At 31.9% G+C, this 19,770-nt stretch overlaps 1 protein-coding gene across 1 annotated transcript; it reads left to right on the plus strand.

Moving 5' to 3' along the window:
* Positions 1–11,055: 11,055 nt before the first annotated feature.
* Positions 11,056–18,304, plus strand: LOC134711357 (UDP-glucose 4-epimerase-like). The gene is made up of 9 exons (XM_063571913.1): positions 11,056–11,179; positions 11,431–11,528; positions 11,829–11,942; positions 12,811–12,987; positions 13,462–13,639; positions 15,195–15,280; positions 16,048–16,125; positions 17,834–17,948; positions 18,186–18,304. The coding sequence occupies exons 1-9, from the start codon at positions 11,056–11,058 to the stop codon at positions 18,239–18,241; spliced, it is 1,026 nt and encodes a 341-aa protein (XP_063427983.1). The 3' UTR covers positions 18,242–18,304.
* The last annotated feature ends 1,466 nt before the right edge of the window (positions 18,305–19,770 follow it).

The raw sequence follows: 19,770 nt of genomic DNA on the forward strand, positions 1-19,770 counted from the left end.
ATTCAACTCCTAATGGAAGTTATTGGCCTTTAATGAAAATGTTCCCCCAAAAAAATTGCTATATTTGAAGAAACAAAAGAGGGACGAAAGATACCAGAGGAACATTCAAACTTATAGATTGAAAATAAACTGATTAAAAATTAAAAGAAAAATATATAAATAATAATACAGAAGACACAACATGGAAAACTAAATAATAAGCAAAACGAACCCCACTAAAAACTGAATGTGATCTCAGGTGCTCCGGAAGGGTAGCAGATCCTGCTCCACATGTGGCACCCATCGTGTTGCTTATATTATTACAAATCCGGAAAATAGTCTAATTCGGTAGGTAAAATTCATGAAAAGGGAAGGGTATTGTAGTTATGAACATATCCGATAACATCTGTGAAACGTTTATTCCATAACGGTCAACCAATTCGTGATGGCGTCCATAAAATGTACGAAGGGATGGTTGCAACTTCGCCATTTGGAACTCTTGGTTTAATAGATTCCTTGTGAGCAGCAATCGTCTGTCAAGGAAATCATTATAGGAAATACAAGCCCCGATATATTGTTTCAATTAGGAGATATATACTCCGTATGCAGACGCTGCTGGAATGTTGCTACATAGAAATTGGAAAGTCACAATTGGGAAGATTAACTCATCTCTTTTGTTGTAAAGTTTTGTTTTCAACCGACCCTCAGTGTCAATTTCCAGATGTAAATCAAGATATGAAGCAGATTTAACTGTATCTGTAGTATCCGTTATCTCTAGTTCGATGGGATAGATGCGTTCAACATAGTCACCAAATTTGTATAACTTATTGATAGAACATAATATGTGTAGTGGATCGTAAAGTTAAATACTATTGCTAACTTCATGATAATTTAGAAACCAATCGGCAAGAAGAGGGACACAATTGGTTCCCATTGGAATTCCGACAGTCTGTTGAAAAACACGTCCTACAAACGTAATAAATATGTTGTCAATCAAGAAATCAAGTATTTTGATAAGGTCATTTTCCGAGAATATTTTGTTTGAATCAGAGTGATTCTTTACAAAGTAGGATTTATCCCTCCTCAAGACAAGTATCTACGTTTGCCATCTTTTTAAATGAAACAAAGTAATACCAACTTTTTCAATTTTTCTTTTAGTTGGAATGGTGAATACATGTGTAAAGTGTAAAAAAGTCAAATGTTTTAATTCTATTGCAAGATGAGAGAGTCTTAGATTGTATGTACTCCAAAATATCTTTGGATTTTTTAAGTATCTACATTTGATTCACTCCTCCTATAGAATAGGCAGTTTCGCAATAAATGTTTTGTTATGAAATGCGTTTATTGATTTGCCAGTTTTGTTTTGAACGACCACCAAGTTATGCAATTATATGGATATTTTGTTATTATAGTATGGGATACATTATTCTAGTATATTATATTGGGATACATTATGTTATTATAGTATATGGAGACATTGTGTTATTATATAGTAAAGGGATACTATATTTTTGTTTTCTGTTGGACATTAGTGTTTCAGGTGCATAAGCAAAAATGTTCTGTAATATAGATTAAAATATTTGTAATTTGGCATTAACCCGGAAACTTACCAAGTTTTATTCAATATTATTTTTCATGGTAATCTCAAAAAGGAAGTTTTTTATATTCCTGTCATAGATTGGATGTATTATGGTTTACTGTTTATAATCAATGATATATAATAAATAATCATAATCATGTTATTCAGGGTGTTTGCTATTCAGGTTTTTTTTTTTTCTTCTATATTGTGGAGCCTGGCTTGTGTTTTCCTAGGATAAATATTGTAATGCTTCACTCTGTATCTTATGTAGCTCCTCTTGTGTTTTCCTAGGATAAATATTGTAATGCTTCATTCTGTAACACCTGTAATTTTTTATATTTCTTTGAATCTTCTTTATCAAAAACATGTCTGGTCAAATATTTGAAAATTGATTTATTTCATCAACAAAAATTCATGTAGTTTAATGTTCATTTCATCCGTTAGATAAAGATAAAATTTGTTTGTCAGGAGTTTGAATTTGAATGATTATATGACACACAAAAAGTTACAAAGGCATACATAAATTTTCCATTTCATTTACTGCTAGTTATTATATATTTTTTTTAAAATCATCTAATAAAATGTAATATATTTTTTTATTTGAGCAGCAAACACCCTACATATTGCTATAAAGATAACTATTTAAGGATGTCTGCTGCTCTAATTTAAAATAACAAGGATTTCATGTGGTTGCTTAAAATGAAAACAACTTTGATATTTAAACAAAATAAAGTGATAAAATCATTAGTCTCGTGTGTAGTTTTCAAAATACGAGACATTTAGAAAATGGCGGGAAAAGGGTTTTCTTCAGACTTTACTATTTGTTAACATTGGAATTGTTTTTTACCCTTTAAACCAAGAAAAAATAACAAGGATTTCATGCCGCCGGATCCCTAAATCTTAAATGATCTATTGAACAGATTTATGAAGACAAAAGTGGGGTGTCGTGTAAAAAAATTTAATACATTTGGATGGATAAAACCTGAGAAAATCGAAAATATGACAAGAATTCAAAAACATGACCAGCAGACATCCTTAAATAATTCTACTAGAAAATGCTTGTTCAAGAGAAATTCTGCCTTACAATGAAAGATTATTTTAGTTACAGATTCTAATAAAAGTCATTGATAAATTAGTTTCTTGTTTATTGAAATGTAAACTGGAACACACCCTTAACATTCAGGTCTGTGATTGAACTAATGTACTTGCGTCTTATTTATTTCCTGGAATTTTTACTATTCATATTGTCATTTGATCAAGTCATGCTGATTATAAGGTGCACAGTTTTTCTTGCTTTCAAAATCTGTCTGTTTGAAACCGTCCCGGTTTTCTCCCTTCAATATAGGTAGATGTATGATACTCAAGATAGCAGAGGGAAGAAAAAAAAGAAGATAAATTAAAACTAGAATGTGACATATACTGTTGGTATTGGTATCAGATTCAACACATAACTTGTTCATTATTGGAAATGTTAATTATGTGGAAAATAAAAGGGCCTGAAAAGTTGTAATATTTAATCTACACCATTGTCCTATACAGCATGCCAGCTAAAGAATTTGACCTTGTTCTTTTAGTAGTATAGATAGCTTGGACTGCAACAAATCATTAGTTTGAGCACTGTGTTTTTCCTTCATTATACTGAACCTTGATATTTAGAACTATCAAAATATTATAAGCCTACAAAGATTCGAGAGACAATACTTTCACAAATTGTTGAATCGGGTTATGTTTTTTAGCTTAACTGGCCCTCTGAAACTACTGAGATAAATTCAAACAAACTTGGACACAATCATCATTGGGGTATCTTGTTTAAAATATGTGTTAGATGCCCCTGCCTTCCAACCAACATGGCAGATTTTGGCTTATATAAGTATCCCTGAAACTAAAGCATATATATAGCAAATCTGACAATAGGTAAACATGTGTATCAGGTTAAAATCTATCTGCCCTGAAATGTTCAGACTCTAATTGGGTTGATGCCCCTGATTTGGTAACTTTAAGAAAATTATGCAGTTTTTGATTATTACGGGTATCTTGAATATTATTATAGACAGAGATAAACCTAAAACAGCAATAATGTTCAGCAAAGTAAGATCTACAAAAGTCGACATGAAAAAAATGGTCAATTGACCCCTTGAGGAGTAATTGATCTTTATAGTAATTTTTTATCAATTTTTTCAAGTATTGTTATCTTAGAAAAAAAATTCTCATCTGAAACTTCTTAAACAATTTTAACCACAATCATCATTAGGGTATATAGTTTTCAAGTGAAGTCTGATGACCCAGCCTACAAAACAACATGGCAGACATGGCTAATAATAGAACATAATTGTAAAATGCAAGGTTTTTTTTTTTACTTAAACCTTCTTGAGAAAATATAGAAAGGACCAAAAAATATTCAAAAAAATTCGCTCTACCATTTGTCCTTATACCTCAAAACTGTTGAAACTGTGATGAATTTGTAGAAAAAAAATCAAATCCAATGTAAACATGTTTCAGGTGAATACCATATGACATATTCTTATTGTTATATATACTAGTAATATATTTATAAAATGAAGAATATGAATAAATGCTCTTAAAATTTAAAACTACTACATTTAGGAATACATAGATAATAGAGGTAAAGGGGGCTGGTTGAGATCTTACAAAACACATTAAACCCTGCTGCTTTTTATACGACCGCAAACAATTTAATTTTTTGGTCGTATATTGGTATCACGTTGGCGTCGTCGTCTGCATCGTCGTTGTGTTATTTCTTCAACAATTTTTGAGAGGATTAATATTCAACAGCAAAGTGAATTGCTCAAAGACAAACAAAAAATTTTAAGTTCATTAGACCACATTCATTCTGTGTCAGAAACATATGCTGTGTCAACTATTTAATCACAATCCAAATTTAGAGCTGAATCCAGCTTGACTGTTTTGTCCATACTTGCCCCAACCGTTCAGGGTTCAACCTCTGCGGTCGTATAAAGCTGCGCCCTGCGGATCATCTGGTTTGCACATGTTCCAAGTCAGGAGCCTCTGACCTTTGCAAGTCTTGTAAAAATTTTAATTTTTTAGTTTATTTATTAGTTTTTGAGTTAAGTTTGACGTCCATTTTCATTTTTGTTTAGAGGCCAGCTGAAGCCTGCTGTGTTGAAGACTATTGGTGGCCTTCAATTTTTTTCTGCTCTTTTGTCAGGTTGTTGTCTCTTTGACATTCCCCATATACATTTTCAATTTTTCATACGATTTACTCAAACAATTAAGGGTTTTAAATAAACACCTTTTCAGGGCGCTTCTCCTTTCTATATATCTATTAAAGAGGGGGGATAGGACCTTTATCGGGACTCCGGGATTGGGTGTTTTTAAGCTCGGGATTTCGGGATTGACCCTTTCGGGATCCGGGAATTCTTTATTCGAATTTCGGGACCTCGGGATTTCGTGTTTTTAAGTCCGGGATTTCGGGATTTTATGTTTTTAAGCTCGGGATTTCGGGATCAGGACCCCTCCTATCCCCCCTCATTAAAGTTTTCACAATAATAGACAAAACTGAAAATAATTGATAAAACTGGACATTTAAGGCCAATAACTGCCATATGAAGTAGTCTAACAGTGTGTTGGTATACATGGATAGTTGTTAGATCTCAACATTCTTAACATATCTGTTCACTTCAGATTTTCTCTTACAAAGTAGTTTTCATGGTAATAGACAAAACTTACATTTTATCCCGATGTTCTATTTTAGCAATGCCAGCAATTTTGGTTGACAGACAAGGTCATCAGATACGTTTTGTAAAGTAGATACCCCAAAATTGATTGCAGCCATTTTTGTGTAAATTTGCCGACTCCAGTAGTTTCCACAGAATATTTTTGGAAAAGTGTACGGAAGATAAGAACGAAGAGATCAGAAAAGCTCACTTGGTCTTTTGGCCAGGTGGGCTAAAATAAAAGAGAACCCATTAAAACTGACAAAATCAAACATTATTAACCAACCAAACGTGTGTTGAACATATGTTGTATTCCCGATTTCGTATAGGCCTTTTCTGAAGACGAATATATGGATTAAGCTTGGTTTTATAGATAGCTAAACCTCCCACTTGAAAGGCAATTCTTTCAAGGTCTGTTATATTGCTAATATTGGGTTAACTTTTCAGAAAACTGTCATTTATTTTGGCAAATTGGTCATTTGCAATGTTCATTTACATTAATGACTTCACAATACATCACTTAATGTAACAATAGATAAAAATATCTTTTTTGACTACAACATTCGAACAGTTTAACATACATTTTCATCAAATTAATATTCATAGCATAATCCCAAATACAAATTTTCAAATATTCCTGGAACCAACTCTTTTAAAGTCGAATGGAAGGATTATCAAGACAAGATCTGCAAACATGACGCTAAAAAATCAAGCAATGAGAGAACAAATAAATCAACATTATTGAAATCGTCAGTTATTCAACTCCTAATGGAAGTTATTGGCCTTTAATGAAAATGTTCCCCCAAAAAAATTGCTATATTTGAAGAAACAAAAGAGGGACGAAAGATACCAGAGGAACATTCAAACTTATAGATTGAAAATAAACTGATTAAAAATTAAAAGAAAAATATATAAATAATAATACAGAAGACACAACATGGAAAACTAAATAATAAGCAAAACGAACCCCACTAAAAACTGAATGTGATCTCAGGTGCTCCGGAAGGGTAGCAGATCCTGCTCCACATGTGGCACCCATCGTGTTGCTTATATTATTACAAATCCGGAAAATAGTCTAATTCGGTAGGTAAAATTCATGAAAAGGGAAGGGTATTGTAGTTATGAACATATCCGATAACATCTGTGAAACGTTTATTCCATAACGGTCAACCAATTCGTGATGGCGTCCATAAAATGTACGAAGGGATGGTTGCAACTTCGCCATTTGGAACTCTTGGTTTAATAGATTCCTTGTGAGCAGCAATCGTCTGTCAAGGAAATCATTATAGGAAATACAAGCCCCGATATATTGTTTCAATTAGGAGATATATACTCCGTATGCAGACGCTGCTGGAATGTTGCTACATAGAAATTGGAAAGTCACAATTGGGAAGATTAACTCATCTCTTTTGTTGTAAAGTTTTGTTTTCAACCGACCCTCAGTGTCAATTTCCAGATGTAAATCAAGATATGAAGCAGATTTAACTGTATCTGTAGTATCCGTTATCTCTAGTTCGATGGGATAGATGCGTTCAACATAGTCACCAAATTTGTATAACTTATTGATAGAACATAATATGTGTAGTGGATCGTAAAGTTAAATACTATTGCTAACTTCATGATAATTTAGAAACCAATCGGCAAGAAGAGGGACACAATTGGTTCCCATTGGAATTCCGACAGTCTGTTGAAAAACACGTCCTACAAACGTAATAAATATGTTGTCAATCAAGAAATCAAGTATTTTGATAAGGTCATTTTCCGAGAATATTTTGTTTGAATCAGAGTGATTCTTTACAAAGTAGGATTTATCCCTCCTCAAGACAAGTATCTACGTTTGCCATCTTTTTAAATGAAACAAAGTAATACCAACTTTTTCAATTTTTCTTTTAGTTGGAATGGTGAATACATGTGTAAAGTGTAAAAAAGTCAAATGTTTTAATTCTATTGCAAGATGAGAGAGTCTTAGATTGTATGTACTCCAAAATATCTTTGGATTTTTTAAGTATCTACATTTGATTCACTCCTCCTATAGAATAGGCAGTTTCGCAATAACTTTGGAGTCGGGCTTTGATTGCTGATAAAACAGATGTTAATAATTTAGAGAAAGGTTTCGTGGAGCATTTGGAAGACCCAGCAATATGCGGTTGTTTGTAAGGACACTTATGTAATTTAGGTATTCAATACAGTGATGGAAGATCCAGTTAATCTTTGGTTGAAAATTCCAAAGGAACATAGAACAGACCTATGCTTATCCAGGATTTCCTCTTTGGCAAGGGTCGTGAGGGTATATGTTGAGTTTCCAAGTGAATTGTCAATACCTATTTCATTTATCAAGCAGTTTATGTAAATGATATTTACACATACACACGATGTTGATTGGGACTTTATCTTCGGGGACAACAACATATTTGTCATGGAGGATGGACAAGTATTTTGCAACATTTGGGTCTTTTAAAAATTGACGTAGGGTATTGATAGACCAATTCAGTTTCTTAATTCGGAGTGGTTTCAATTTCTAGATGTAAGTCAAGATATGAAGCAGTTTTTACTGTATCTTTTTATCCTTTATCTCTAGTTTGATGAGATAGATGCGTCCAACACTGTCACACATTTTGAATAATTTAGTGAGAGAACATCATCTATATAGCGGAAAGTAAAATTAAAGGAGATTGCTTACTACTTATTTACATTTTTAGAAGTTCCTATATGAAGTCAGATAATAATAAAGAAACAAGTCGGCAAGAAGAGGGGCACAATTGGTTCCCATTGGAATGCAGACAGTATGTTGAAAAACACGTCCTTCAAACGTAACAAATATGTTGTCAATTAAGAAAAATCCTTAGTTTTTCGAAAAGTTCAAAGTTTTGTAAACAGGAAATTTTTAAAAAGGACCAACTTATTGATATTCAACACCCAAGTGTTGACTACTGGGCTTGTGATACTCTCAGGGACGAATCGTCCACCAGCAGTGGCTTCGACCCAGTGGTGTAAATAGTAATCAAAGGTACCAGGATTATGATTTAGTACGCCAGACGCGCATTTCGTCTACATAAGACTCATTAGTGACGCTTATATCAAAATAATTATCAAGCAACGTTGAAGTGCAATGAAGATCCAAAATTCAAAAAGTTGTGCCAAATACGGCTAAGGTTATCTTTGCCTGAGGTAAGAAAATCCTTGGTTTTTAGAAAAAATCAAAGTTTTGTAAACCGTTGAAAAATAAAATTGAGTTATAATTGAAAAAAAACTAGATTAATACCCAAAATATGGTTTTACCTTATAATGTTAACTTATAAATGGTAACGTCAAACCCCCCCAAAAAACTTTTTTAATCTTTGTAGAAGGAATGTTGAAGTAAGAGTCGTATAGAAAAAAAACCTACCTGCCACAGCTTTTCCCAACAGCTGAAGCAAGGGTAACACTAAAGCATCCTTCTGTATTGAATTAGGGTTACTGTCTTTTTTTTAAAGGGGTTCCCTACCCTTATTAAATATATATTATTATGTTCACTATACATGCACATTACAGTGATATCTTGGTGTAAATGAGGAAACAGAAGGTTTGAAAAGAAATCAATTATTAACAGGTTTAAAACTTGACAGATGCAATCTGTTCATCGACAAGACAGTATATTATAAATTAAAGAAACTACAAGTCGAATTTGTTTTAAGGAGAATAGAGGGTAAGTCTCTGTATTTCATACAACTCTGTGAAATTATAAGTGGTTGATAGATATATTCTCCATTAGCGTCTTTTAGGAAATATAAAAAAAAGTTTCATGACAGCATTTCGGAATAATCGTCAATTTTCTTATTGTATACGAAATACTGATTTTCAATTTCGGGTTTTCGATTTCCTTAACAACCTTTATTTTCCATTTTACGTCGAAGTTTAAACAATTTTCAGTGAAAGGGTGTTCTTATAAGTTGCATTTGTTATCAACAATCATAAGTAGACTAAAAATTGTATGCGGTCAGAAGTTCACACAATATAAAAACTACAGGTACAACAGATTTTATGTAAACGGCCTCACCAGTTGTATATATTTATTTATTGGTACAGGGAATTTCTAGACTGTATACATTTATTATAGAAAGTCACTGATTGGCAGCACAATAGAATGTACCATGAGCGTTCATAGCAATTATCCACAGGCGCTTAATTAGGTCTATGATACAGATTCTTATTTTTTTATTAAAATATTCAATTTTCTATATCTATAATACATATATCTATCACTGCTGTGCATGTCTCACCTAGTTTCGAGTGATTTGAACGACCCAGAGAAAATACCAAATTTTACTATCCATACTTTATTGAAAATATTTCAGGTTACTTAAAAGTCTGTTTGTTTCAAAAACTGTCTAGTGGCATTTTGTTTCCATTCATTCACTAATGACACGTTTACTTAAATAATCTAATGGGTTGAGTTTGAAATCTGTCATTTTAAAGCAAGCAAAATTTTCAAAAACGATCAATTCTAAAACTCCAACATATACATAGTGGAATATTATTTATTGTGTAGAGTTGGTTATCAAGGATAGGCCAGATTAGCAGGGATATTTATAAACTTAAATTGAAGATTTTGGCAAGAAGAAATATGATCTTCAAAAATAAATAAAACATGCCAAAGCACAATGTGAAAAGTAGATTAAGCCCATTGCAATAGACCAAAAAGCTATAACTTTTTGTTGCTGAGTAAAATCCGAGTGCGTCAGACGATAGGACATACAGAAGGAAAAATATAATATGTCAGTATTTACAACAACTGAATCAATTAATTGATGAAATGTATTTACTGAAGAACATTATCAATCTTATAGTAGCAGATGGCCTTTGACGAAAGATATATTTCAAAAACAGAAGTTTTGATTTAAATTCCTCGGTTTTTTTTTCGATTCTACGGCCTTTGATTTTATTTCTTCAAAGCGCTATTTACAGTTTGATTTAAACTTTGTTTTAACTTATTTAGTAATAGAAGGTATACATACATATAAATATAACTAATGGCCAATATAGAGTTGTATTGATATCATTTATATTATAAATTTTGAAATATTTGTGCATTCAAGGTCATTAGAAATAAACAAATGCATAAAAAGTAAAATCACAAAAATACTGAACTCCGAGGAAAATTCAAAACGGAAAGTCCCTTATCAAATGGCAAAATCAAAAGATTAAACACACCAAACGAATGGAAACAATTGTCATATTCCTGGCTTGGTACAGGCATTTTCTTATGTAGAAACTGGTGGTGTGAACCTGGTTTATAGCGCTAAACCTCTCACTTGTATGACAGTTCTATTAAATTCAAATATCGACAACGATGTGTGATCAAAACAAACACAGTAGGCAAAACTGTCAAAACAGGGGTACATCAGTTATCCCCGTGTCACAATCTCATTCAGAACAAAAACAAACAAATAATTAACATAGAAGCACAAAAAAGCATATATCAAATTTAACAACCACGTTCATTGCTTCATACATCTAATTATATTTGACTTATATGTATACTCCCTGTTCAAACTTTTCTCTCAATCGATTTATAACTTTAAAATAACGGTATACTATTGTTGCCTTTATTTATCTGACTTTTTTAATTTTATATCTGAAAGAAAATTTAATGTCCAATTGTTTTCAGCACTTTGATGTCGAGATGAACAGCTTTTATCTATATCAGTTCTTCGAACGTTTTGTTTTATTTATCAGAACTGTTTAGTTTATTTAGTTTGATGAATGATGAATCAGTGTTTGACTTGGTCCATTAAAACCATACTCTTCTTACGTTTTACAGAAATGTCAAGAGGGTGTATTTTGGTAACAGGAGGAGCCGGTTTTGTTGGCAGCCATTCTGTTATAGAACTTATCAATGCAGGATATTCTGTTGTTGTTGTAGACAACTTTGTTAATGCTAATAATGGTAAAATAAGTGCTAGTTTTCAACTTAGAACATCTTACTGGTCGTATTCAAATGATATCTATAAATATTACTGATTTAGATATATTAAAGATATGCCCCTTTTTTGAAAAGTAATTTAAAAAAGTACAATAAACCACCAGATGTAATTTTAACAAACACTATAAACATGGCAATATGAAGAAAGACAAAACTATTTCTTCAACACTCTTCTCCTATATGAATTTTGATATGCTATATCTCCTTTATTGTAGAAAGTGTTAAACGAGTTGAAGAGATATGTGGAACAAGTATACCTATATACAATTTAGATTTAACAAATAAATCTGATTTAGAAGATGTGTTTAAAAAGGTAAATAATATTCATATCTACACCCAATCGGGTTGCTCGAAGTGAAGTCGTACATCACAATATGTGTTGGAGTGGTTAGTGTACACACAAACAAAAAGTAACGATTTGAAATTATATGAATACTATCTTTGTAATCACCTTGAGTACTTCATAGCTGTACAATATAAGACATAGCTATTAAATTGTATTTGAAGAGTAACAAAACATCCCAAAAATAATGTAAATGAAAACTAAATAAATCGTTTTTCCGCCTTCAAGGAATATACCAAACTAAATATACGGATTTTTTTTTATATTCAGCATGAATTTACCAGTGTGATACATTTTGCTGGACTGAAAAACGTAGGAGAGTCCTGTGAAGTGCCATTATTATATTATAATGTTAATGTAGGAGGAGCCATAAACCTATTAGAGGTAAGATGACAGCAAATAACTTACCATTGGCAATAACATAAACGGTACCAATTTTACTGGATGTACAAGATACGCATTTCAACAATTGAAGTCCCTTCTGCGAAGCTAATGGTCAAAACATGTAAAAATACGAATCTAATTACAAACGTCGAGTAGCTGACAAAACGAAAAAGAAAGTTTTGTTATCAAAGGTACAATTATCAAAACTATATATCTCTTCTGATAATTTATTTGAAGCTAACAAAAACACATGCAGACGAATACATGGAACTATTTATTTCATTTACTCATATTGTATGTTTGTTGTTGATGTTTTTGCTCATTAAAAGATATAAAGCAAAAGTGCAATAGGATCAAAGATCCCAGAAACCAAAAACCCGTATACTGATCAAATTTTGCTTCTCAATATTGGACATTTCAGATAAAGTATGTATGAACACATACAAAATCACTGAGTCGAATTTACAGACAACGATTTGTTGAAAATTGATAAATTGCTTGATGAGTTTTACATTTCAATTGCCGAAAAATTACGCTTTACTAGTTGACCTTAAAAATAAATGTAAAATACATTAAGAAAATAGTTAAGACCATTCACGGCTAAAACATGCTTTCGTTTTAAAAGAATGTCGAAACCTTTGCACACGTACATACACACACAAGGTCGGAAAAAGAAATAATTCTCGCCAGGAATCAGTTTTTTACCACGCCACAATTGCAAAGTTTGTTTTCAGTTTAATGAAAAATTACACTGTAAATGTTATTAATTTAGCTGATAGAAACTCGAAGTTGAGAATTACTCCATGAATATATCCGTTATCTGTTTTATTTTTTCGAATATTTTGATGATTTACAATTTACATTTCAGGTCATGAAAGAAAATAACGTCAAAAATTTAATTTTCTCAAGTTCCTGTACGGTTTATGGCGACCCTAAATATTTACCTGTAGACGAGAACCATCCGACAGGTGGATGTACTAATCCATATGGAAGAACCAAGTTCTTCATAGAGGAAATATTAAAAGATCTTTGTATAGCAGACCCAGTAAGTAATATGCAGTATGAAATGTAAAAAGGGTTTTAACTAGTACAATTTATCGACTGTATACTCTTGAAATTAGGCAACAGTAGTATACCGCTGTTCTAAATTCATAAATCGATTGAGAAGAAAACAAATCCGAGTTACAAACTAACTGAGGGAAACACATCAAATATAAGTGGAGAACTACGACAAAAAAGAAGCACAACATTAAAATGTAACGCACACAGAAACGAACTATAATAAAACAAGACTTGGTACAGGAAATTTAAAGAAAAAAATGGTGGGTTTAACCTGGTATTTTGGCATGCCAAACCTCCCGCTTTTATGGCAATGTTAAATATAACATTAAAACGACAACATTACATGACAGGACTACAAATCAAATAAATGGGATAATACATAGGACAGAGAAACACACGAATGATAGCTAAAAAGACTATAAGTTAGAAAGGAAAAAATGGATTTAAATCTTTTCAGGATTGGAACATTGTCGTTTTACGTTACTTCAATCCAGTTGGTGCTCACAAATCAGGAAAAATTGGAGAAGACCCTAAATGTATTCCGAATTTAATGCCGTATTGTGCCCAGATACTAGTAGGAAAGAGAAAAGAGCTGAACGTTTATGGGAATGATTATGACACGCCAGATGGAACAGGTCAGAAATATTGAAAAGAGTATACAACTTAGACTGTCATTTCCAAGTTTCTTTTTTTTGATAACTAGTATATGGTTAGTCATTGCCGTTAATATTACATGGTTTGTAATTGGTTTTTTTGTTGTATATGGTTTGTCAATAACGTTTTTTTATATGGGTTGTTATTGCCGTTTTGTTTATATGGTTTGTCATTGCCGTTTTGTTTATATTGTTTGTTATTGTTGTTTTGTTTTATATGGTTTGTTAGTATCATTTTTGTTACTAGTATATGAATTGTCATAGCTGTTTTGTTTACATGGTTCGTTCTTATGTTGTACTGTTATACCACTGTCCCAGGTTAGGGGAGGGTTGAGATCCCGCTAACATGTCTAATCCCGTCACATTATTAATGTATGTGCCTGTCCCAAGTCAGGAGCCTGTAATTCAGTGGTTGTCGTTTGTTTATGTGTTACACATTTGTATTTCGTTCTTTTTTTTTACATAAATAAGGCCGTTAGTTTTCTCGTTTGAATTGTTTACATTGTCTTATCGGGGCCTTTTATAGCTGACTATGCGGTATGGGCTTTGCTAATTGTTGAAGGCCGTACGGTTATCTATAATTGTTAATGTCATTTTGGTCTTTTGTGGATAGTTGTCTCATTGGCAATAATACCACATCTTCTTTTTTTATATTTGTCATTTTATTTTTCTATACGACATCACTTTACAGTACTTCAACATCTGCAGGTGAACTGTCGTTACAGGTTAGTAACAAAAGCACAGTAGTTAGATTTTGGATATTGGTTTGATTTAAATGATACATTTATTTTTTTCTGTTTCAAATTATTTAATTGTTTTGAAACTTCGTTTGACTGTTGACAACTTGCGTTTCTGTCGTTTTGGTTTTGTTTCTGGAGAAGTTCATCATATATACCAGAATAAAAATGTGAAACTAGACGCGCTTTTTGTCTACGAAAGACTCACCTGACAGTGACCTTTTATATACCCTAATGCCTTATCGATGTTCCTGCGTATTGATGTTCAAACTTTCCGTCTTAAGCTTGCATGATGAGGAATATTCCAGGAACAAACTGTGTGTGTGTTAACAAAATGTTTATACCACACAATAATAGTTTAAGCATTTCGAAGGCACCACTGCGTTAAGAAATGTTCTCCTCGGGGTCAGATTCAAAATCTCAGTACTTGTATTGTATTTTAACTCTTCTGTTGCGTAATTCTATCACTGTTTGCTCATGATGCTAGCAAACTTGTTAACTATTTTTCTTCAATTTCAATTGTGATCGTTTAAAGCCCAGTAGAAAGTATTATATACTTATTCAGAACGACTATGCAATAATTTGATATTCTTTATTTGTTTTGTATTGTTTGGGTTACTATCTCATTTAAGTTAATTCTTTATATAATATAACAGTTATTTTTAAAAGACAAAACCCTCAAAATGTACATGTGTATCAATTCTATATGAATATTTATAATGTTAAAAAAACGTGGGAATGAAATATACCAGTATTCGATAATAGTTTGACATAAATTTTTGTTTACTCCAAATAAGTAGGAGTGAGAGACTACATTCATGTATCTGATGTGGCGACAGGACATGTAGCAGCACAGAAAAAAGTAGAGGAAAAATGTGGTTTGAAGGTATAAAAGCATAGGTTTTAAATGGTACTCATAAAATCCATGTTAAAAGTAAAATCACAAAAAAACTCCGAAGAAAATTTTAAACGGAAAGTCCTTAATCAAATAACAAAATCAAAAGCTCAAACACATCAAACGAATGGATAACAACTGTATTGCATTGCAGTACTTAAAAATCCACGAAAACGAATGCTTTATATAAATTTATAATAAGACGTTTCTAAGCTAGATACCATATCTACTTGAACAAAATATTTGTCTCAAATGTTTTCCTGTTTTTGTAAAATGGATAATACCAAACGATAGTTAAGCTTAATGTCTTCCTTCAGAATTTTAACTTTAAGTAAATAATTAAATATCTATATGAAACATGGATAATTTCAGTAATTATGTGAATCTACCGGTTGAGATTGAAATTTAGTACCACATTTCCATACTTCCCAATCCAAACTAGACGATAAGAATTAACTATTGCAACGTGAAGCTCCATTACTTACAGATAACACCCTTGGATATTGTTTTAATAACGATTGACATATACAACTTTTTGATTACCGTCATCTTTTTCAATTTCATGAGAAATTTAATGTTTTCGTTTTGTGGCTATTATATATGACTATGATATGATAAGATTATCGGTACATTTTGGGTTTTGAATAAAACAGATAAGAAATAAAAATGTGTATTCTTCTACCTAATGTTTTACCCTCATGCCTCGATTCTGTAGAGATGTTTGTAAAATATACTATTATTCCTGATATACATTGTAGATATACAACTTAGGAACAGGACAAGGATATTCTGTGATGGAAATGATTAAAGCATTCAGTGAAGCTGCAGGCAAACCAGTAAGTATGAATATGTAAAGTATGGGAAAATAATAAAATACCTGAGTTTTCCTAGATTCATTGATTTAAAATAAACTCACTATGCGGTATGGGCTTTGCTGACTATGCGGTATGGGCTTTGCTCATTGTTGAAGGCCATACGGTGACCTATAGTTGTTAAAGTATGTGTCATTTTGGGTTTTTGTGGATAGTTGTCTCATTGGCAATCATACCACATCTTCTTTTTTATATCATCATATATACCAGGTTTATATTCATCCTTAAAGTAGACAGAGATTGAAATAACTTTATTGTTGAAGACTTTATTTGACCTTTATAAAGTCCTAAGTTTTCAAGACAGAACTATCTCACTGATGTATACCTTGCATCTCCTTTGATATCCAGTATTGTGATAAGTAACTAGGTATCTATGTGCTGTTTTTCAATGTGAAATATAATTATCCACAGACTAAATAAAGATCCAGTGCTGATAAAACTATTATAATATATAATATTAAAAAAGAAATAACATTGGAAAAACTGGGGACTAGCATCTGCATACACATAAAAAAAACATTAAGAGTTATCCCCCTTTTAACATATATAAACGAACATTAATATATACAGAAAACTTGGGAGATAAGATAAAATTTGATGATAAAAGTATACAATTTTATCGAAAAGTCCAAAAGATGCGAAGCAGCTGTAGCCCCAAGTGGATTACATTTTGTATTGACGCTAGACGCGCGTTTCGTCTACAGTTCAGCAACCTATTCTGCAGCTCAAAGATCACTCTTTACTCGATAATATACACTTTAGAAAAAATAATAACATCGAGCATAGAAAACGAATTAGTTACAAAAACTAAATGAGACCATATGTTTGCAACGCAAGTTCCAAGTCATCTTTTTTGTCTATTTATAAACAGAACTGCAGAAATGAAGTATATTATAACATATTTTAAGAAGAGGGGTGAAACATACCAGAGGAACAGTCGAACTCATAAGTCGAAAATAACTGACAACGCCATGGCCAAAAAAGACAAAAGAAACACTTAAGTGTTGGATGAATACTCTTGGGTTAAATATGAGAAAATATACCAGACTGGTATAAAAAAATACTGAAAAGTTATCAACTCAACCATGGAACTATGGAATCAGCAGGCAATATATGTCTCACAATATTGAATCAGCTGCACCAAAGATGTTACAGACCAAGTTTAATACTTATTTAGGCATATATCTAAATTCAGTTATAAACACTTAAAGTCCTACAAACTGTTGAGATACTTGTTTTAGCATTGCACGATGTCATGTTTTAACATACTGCTTGTAATTATTTTTTTAAATTCTAGTCCATTGGAAATGAACTTAGTAATAAAATTATTCAAGGAAAAGATGGTTTTACCTATTAGTTGAAATTTTATGACCAGTTTTGTTATATTGGTGTATATGAAGGCCAAGAACTCTCAAACAGAATTGATATCCTTTTTAATAGCATCTGGTGAAAATAATGAAAACAGAAGAATGTATGTTTCAAAAAAAAAGAAAACAGAAGAATGTATGTGGAATTTTGTCATATTTAAGAATCTCAGGAAAATCACTCCTTAATTTTCCGCTCACTTAAATAACATTATTCTAAATTTTATATTTAAAATTGAATATAATTCATGAAATAGTAACATACAAACTAGACAAACGAACCAACAAATTTCAACACATCCTTTCAGGTTCAATATAAAATAACAGGAAGACGTGCTGGTGATGTAGCTTCAACTTACAGCAAACCAGATTTGGCTGCTAAAGAGTTGGGGTGGAAAGCCACCAGAGGTTTGAGTGAAATGTGTTAGTAGACATTTATAAATCTTGAAAGTCAAACGGTTGAGTATAATCACATGTTAAGTTCAACTTGAATTTAGAAGATTTGAAAGATTGGTATAACTTTTTAAACATTTATTTTTTTAAATATACAATTCTAAACCATTTGACAAGAGTAATTTTGAAACGATTGCATAAACTATACATTTAAAGTTGAAATTCTTAACTATCTATCTTTTTAACAGTATATGTTCGATATTTTAGGTGAAGATTTATGGAGATGGCAGACAATGAACCCTGACGGATTCAATTCAAACTGACCAACATCTTAAAAAACATAACTTAACACAGCGAACCTAGGGCTAATAAATAAAGGCAACAGTAGTTTACCGCTGTTTGATCATCAATATTTGATTTAACTAAAAAAAATTCAGGGTCACAACCACAAATAGTTATCAAAAGTACCAGGATTATAATTTAGTACGCCGTTTGACCGAGGGAAACACTACAAAACTACTAAACTATTACAAAAAACAAACGCCAACATACATATAAACGGACTATTTGATAACAGCTGCCATAATCCTGACTTTGTACAGGACTTGCCCAATATGTGATAAGTTTCAAGTCTCTGTGTCATTATAAACGCAAATCCCAATTATACAGGGACAGCATTTTATACGTATACGGTTATTTACCGGACATAATAAGAACCATGCAATTGATGATACATTTACAATTGCAAAGTTGGATTACATGGGACTGATTTGTTCATCTTTGGTGAAAACAATTTGCAGCAATTAAATTAGCTTTTTCGGCAAATTTTCCAACGTAATTCTGAATGACTGATAAAACATATTTGCCTATAAAAAAACCTAAATACCAGTCTGTAATATCATGTGCATACTAATACCGTGTTCAAGAGGAACTTGGTCGTACTCCTCTACATATTGATAAATAAACTCATCATAGATATCAGTACCAGGATTGTAATTTTATATTTGCGCCAAACGCGCGTTTCTTCTACAAAAGACTCATCAGTGACGATCAAATTAAAAAAAGTTCATAAGACTAAATAAAGTACAACGCTGAAGAGCATTGATCGAGAACTAAAAAATATTTTGCCAAATATAACTAAGGTAATCTATACCTTAGGTAGAAAAGCCTTTGTATTTCAAAATTCAAAGTTTTATAAACAATTAATTGATATCTATGACCATATCAATGATATTTATTGTCAACACAGAAGTGCTGACTACCGGGCTGGTGATACCAACGGGGAATAAAAACTCCACCAGAAGTGACATTGACCAAGTGGTTGTAAATAAACTCATAACAGATATCAGGACTGACTTTTTTTTATTTGCGGCAGAAAAGCGTTTCGTCCACTACATATTGATATGTTGTGTACTAGTATTAGTTATTGATGTTTATGTCGATTTATAGATATGGATGAGTGTCACTTGTTTAGCTACTTCAGATTACATTAGTATGCACTAGAACGGTAAATGAACAAACTCATCAATACCAGGCTTATAATTTTGTACTCACTAGATATGATGGAATGAAGAAAGAAAAGAATGCCAAAAAAAAGAAAAATATAAAAAATTCTGGAAGGTTTTGACGAATACAGCTTAGGCAATATATTTCTTGGGAAGGAATTCCTTAGTAGCTCGAACAATTCAAAGTGTTATAAACATTGAATTTTTTAATATGAAAATATATGAATGTTAATTCATGGCAACCAGAGTTGGGGTAATTGTAATTGTAATCGTTAATCAGCTGTAATTGATTACAATTCTTCAAGTAATCATTGTAATCATTAATCAGCAATTTAATCAATTACTTT

Source organism: Mytilus trossulus, chromosome 1 (assembly GCF_036588685.1).
Source record: "Mytilus trossulus isolate FHL-02 chromosome 1, PNRI_Mtr1.1.1.hap1, whole genome shotgun sequence".
NCBI lineage: Eukaryota > Metazoa > Mollusca > Bivalvia > Mytilida > Mytilidae > Mytilus > Mytilus trossulus.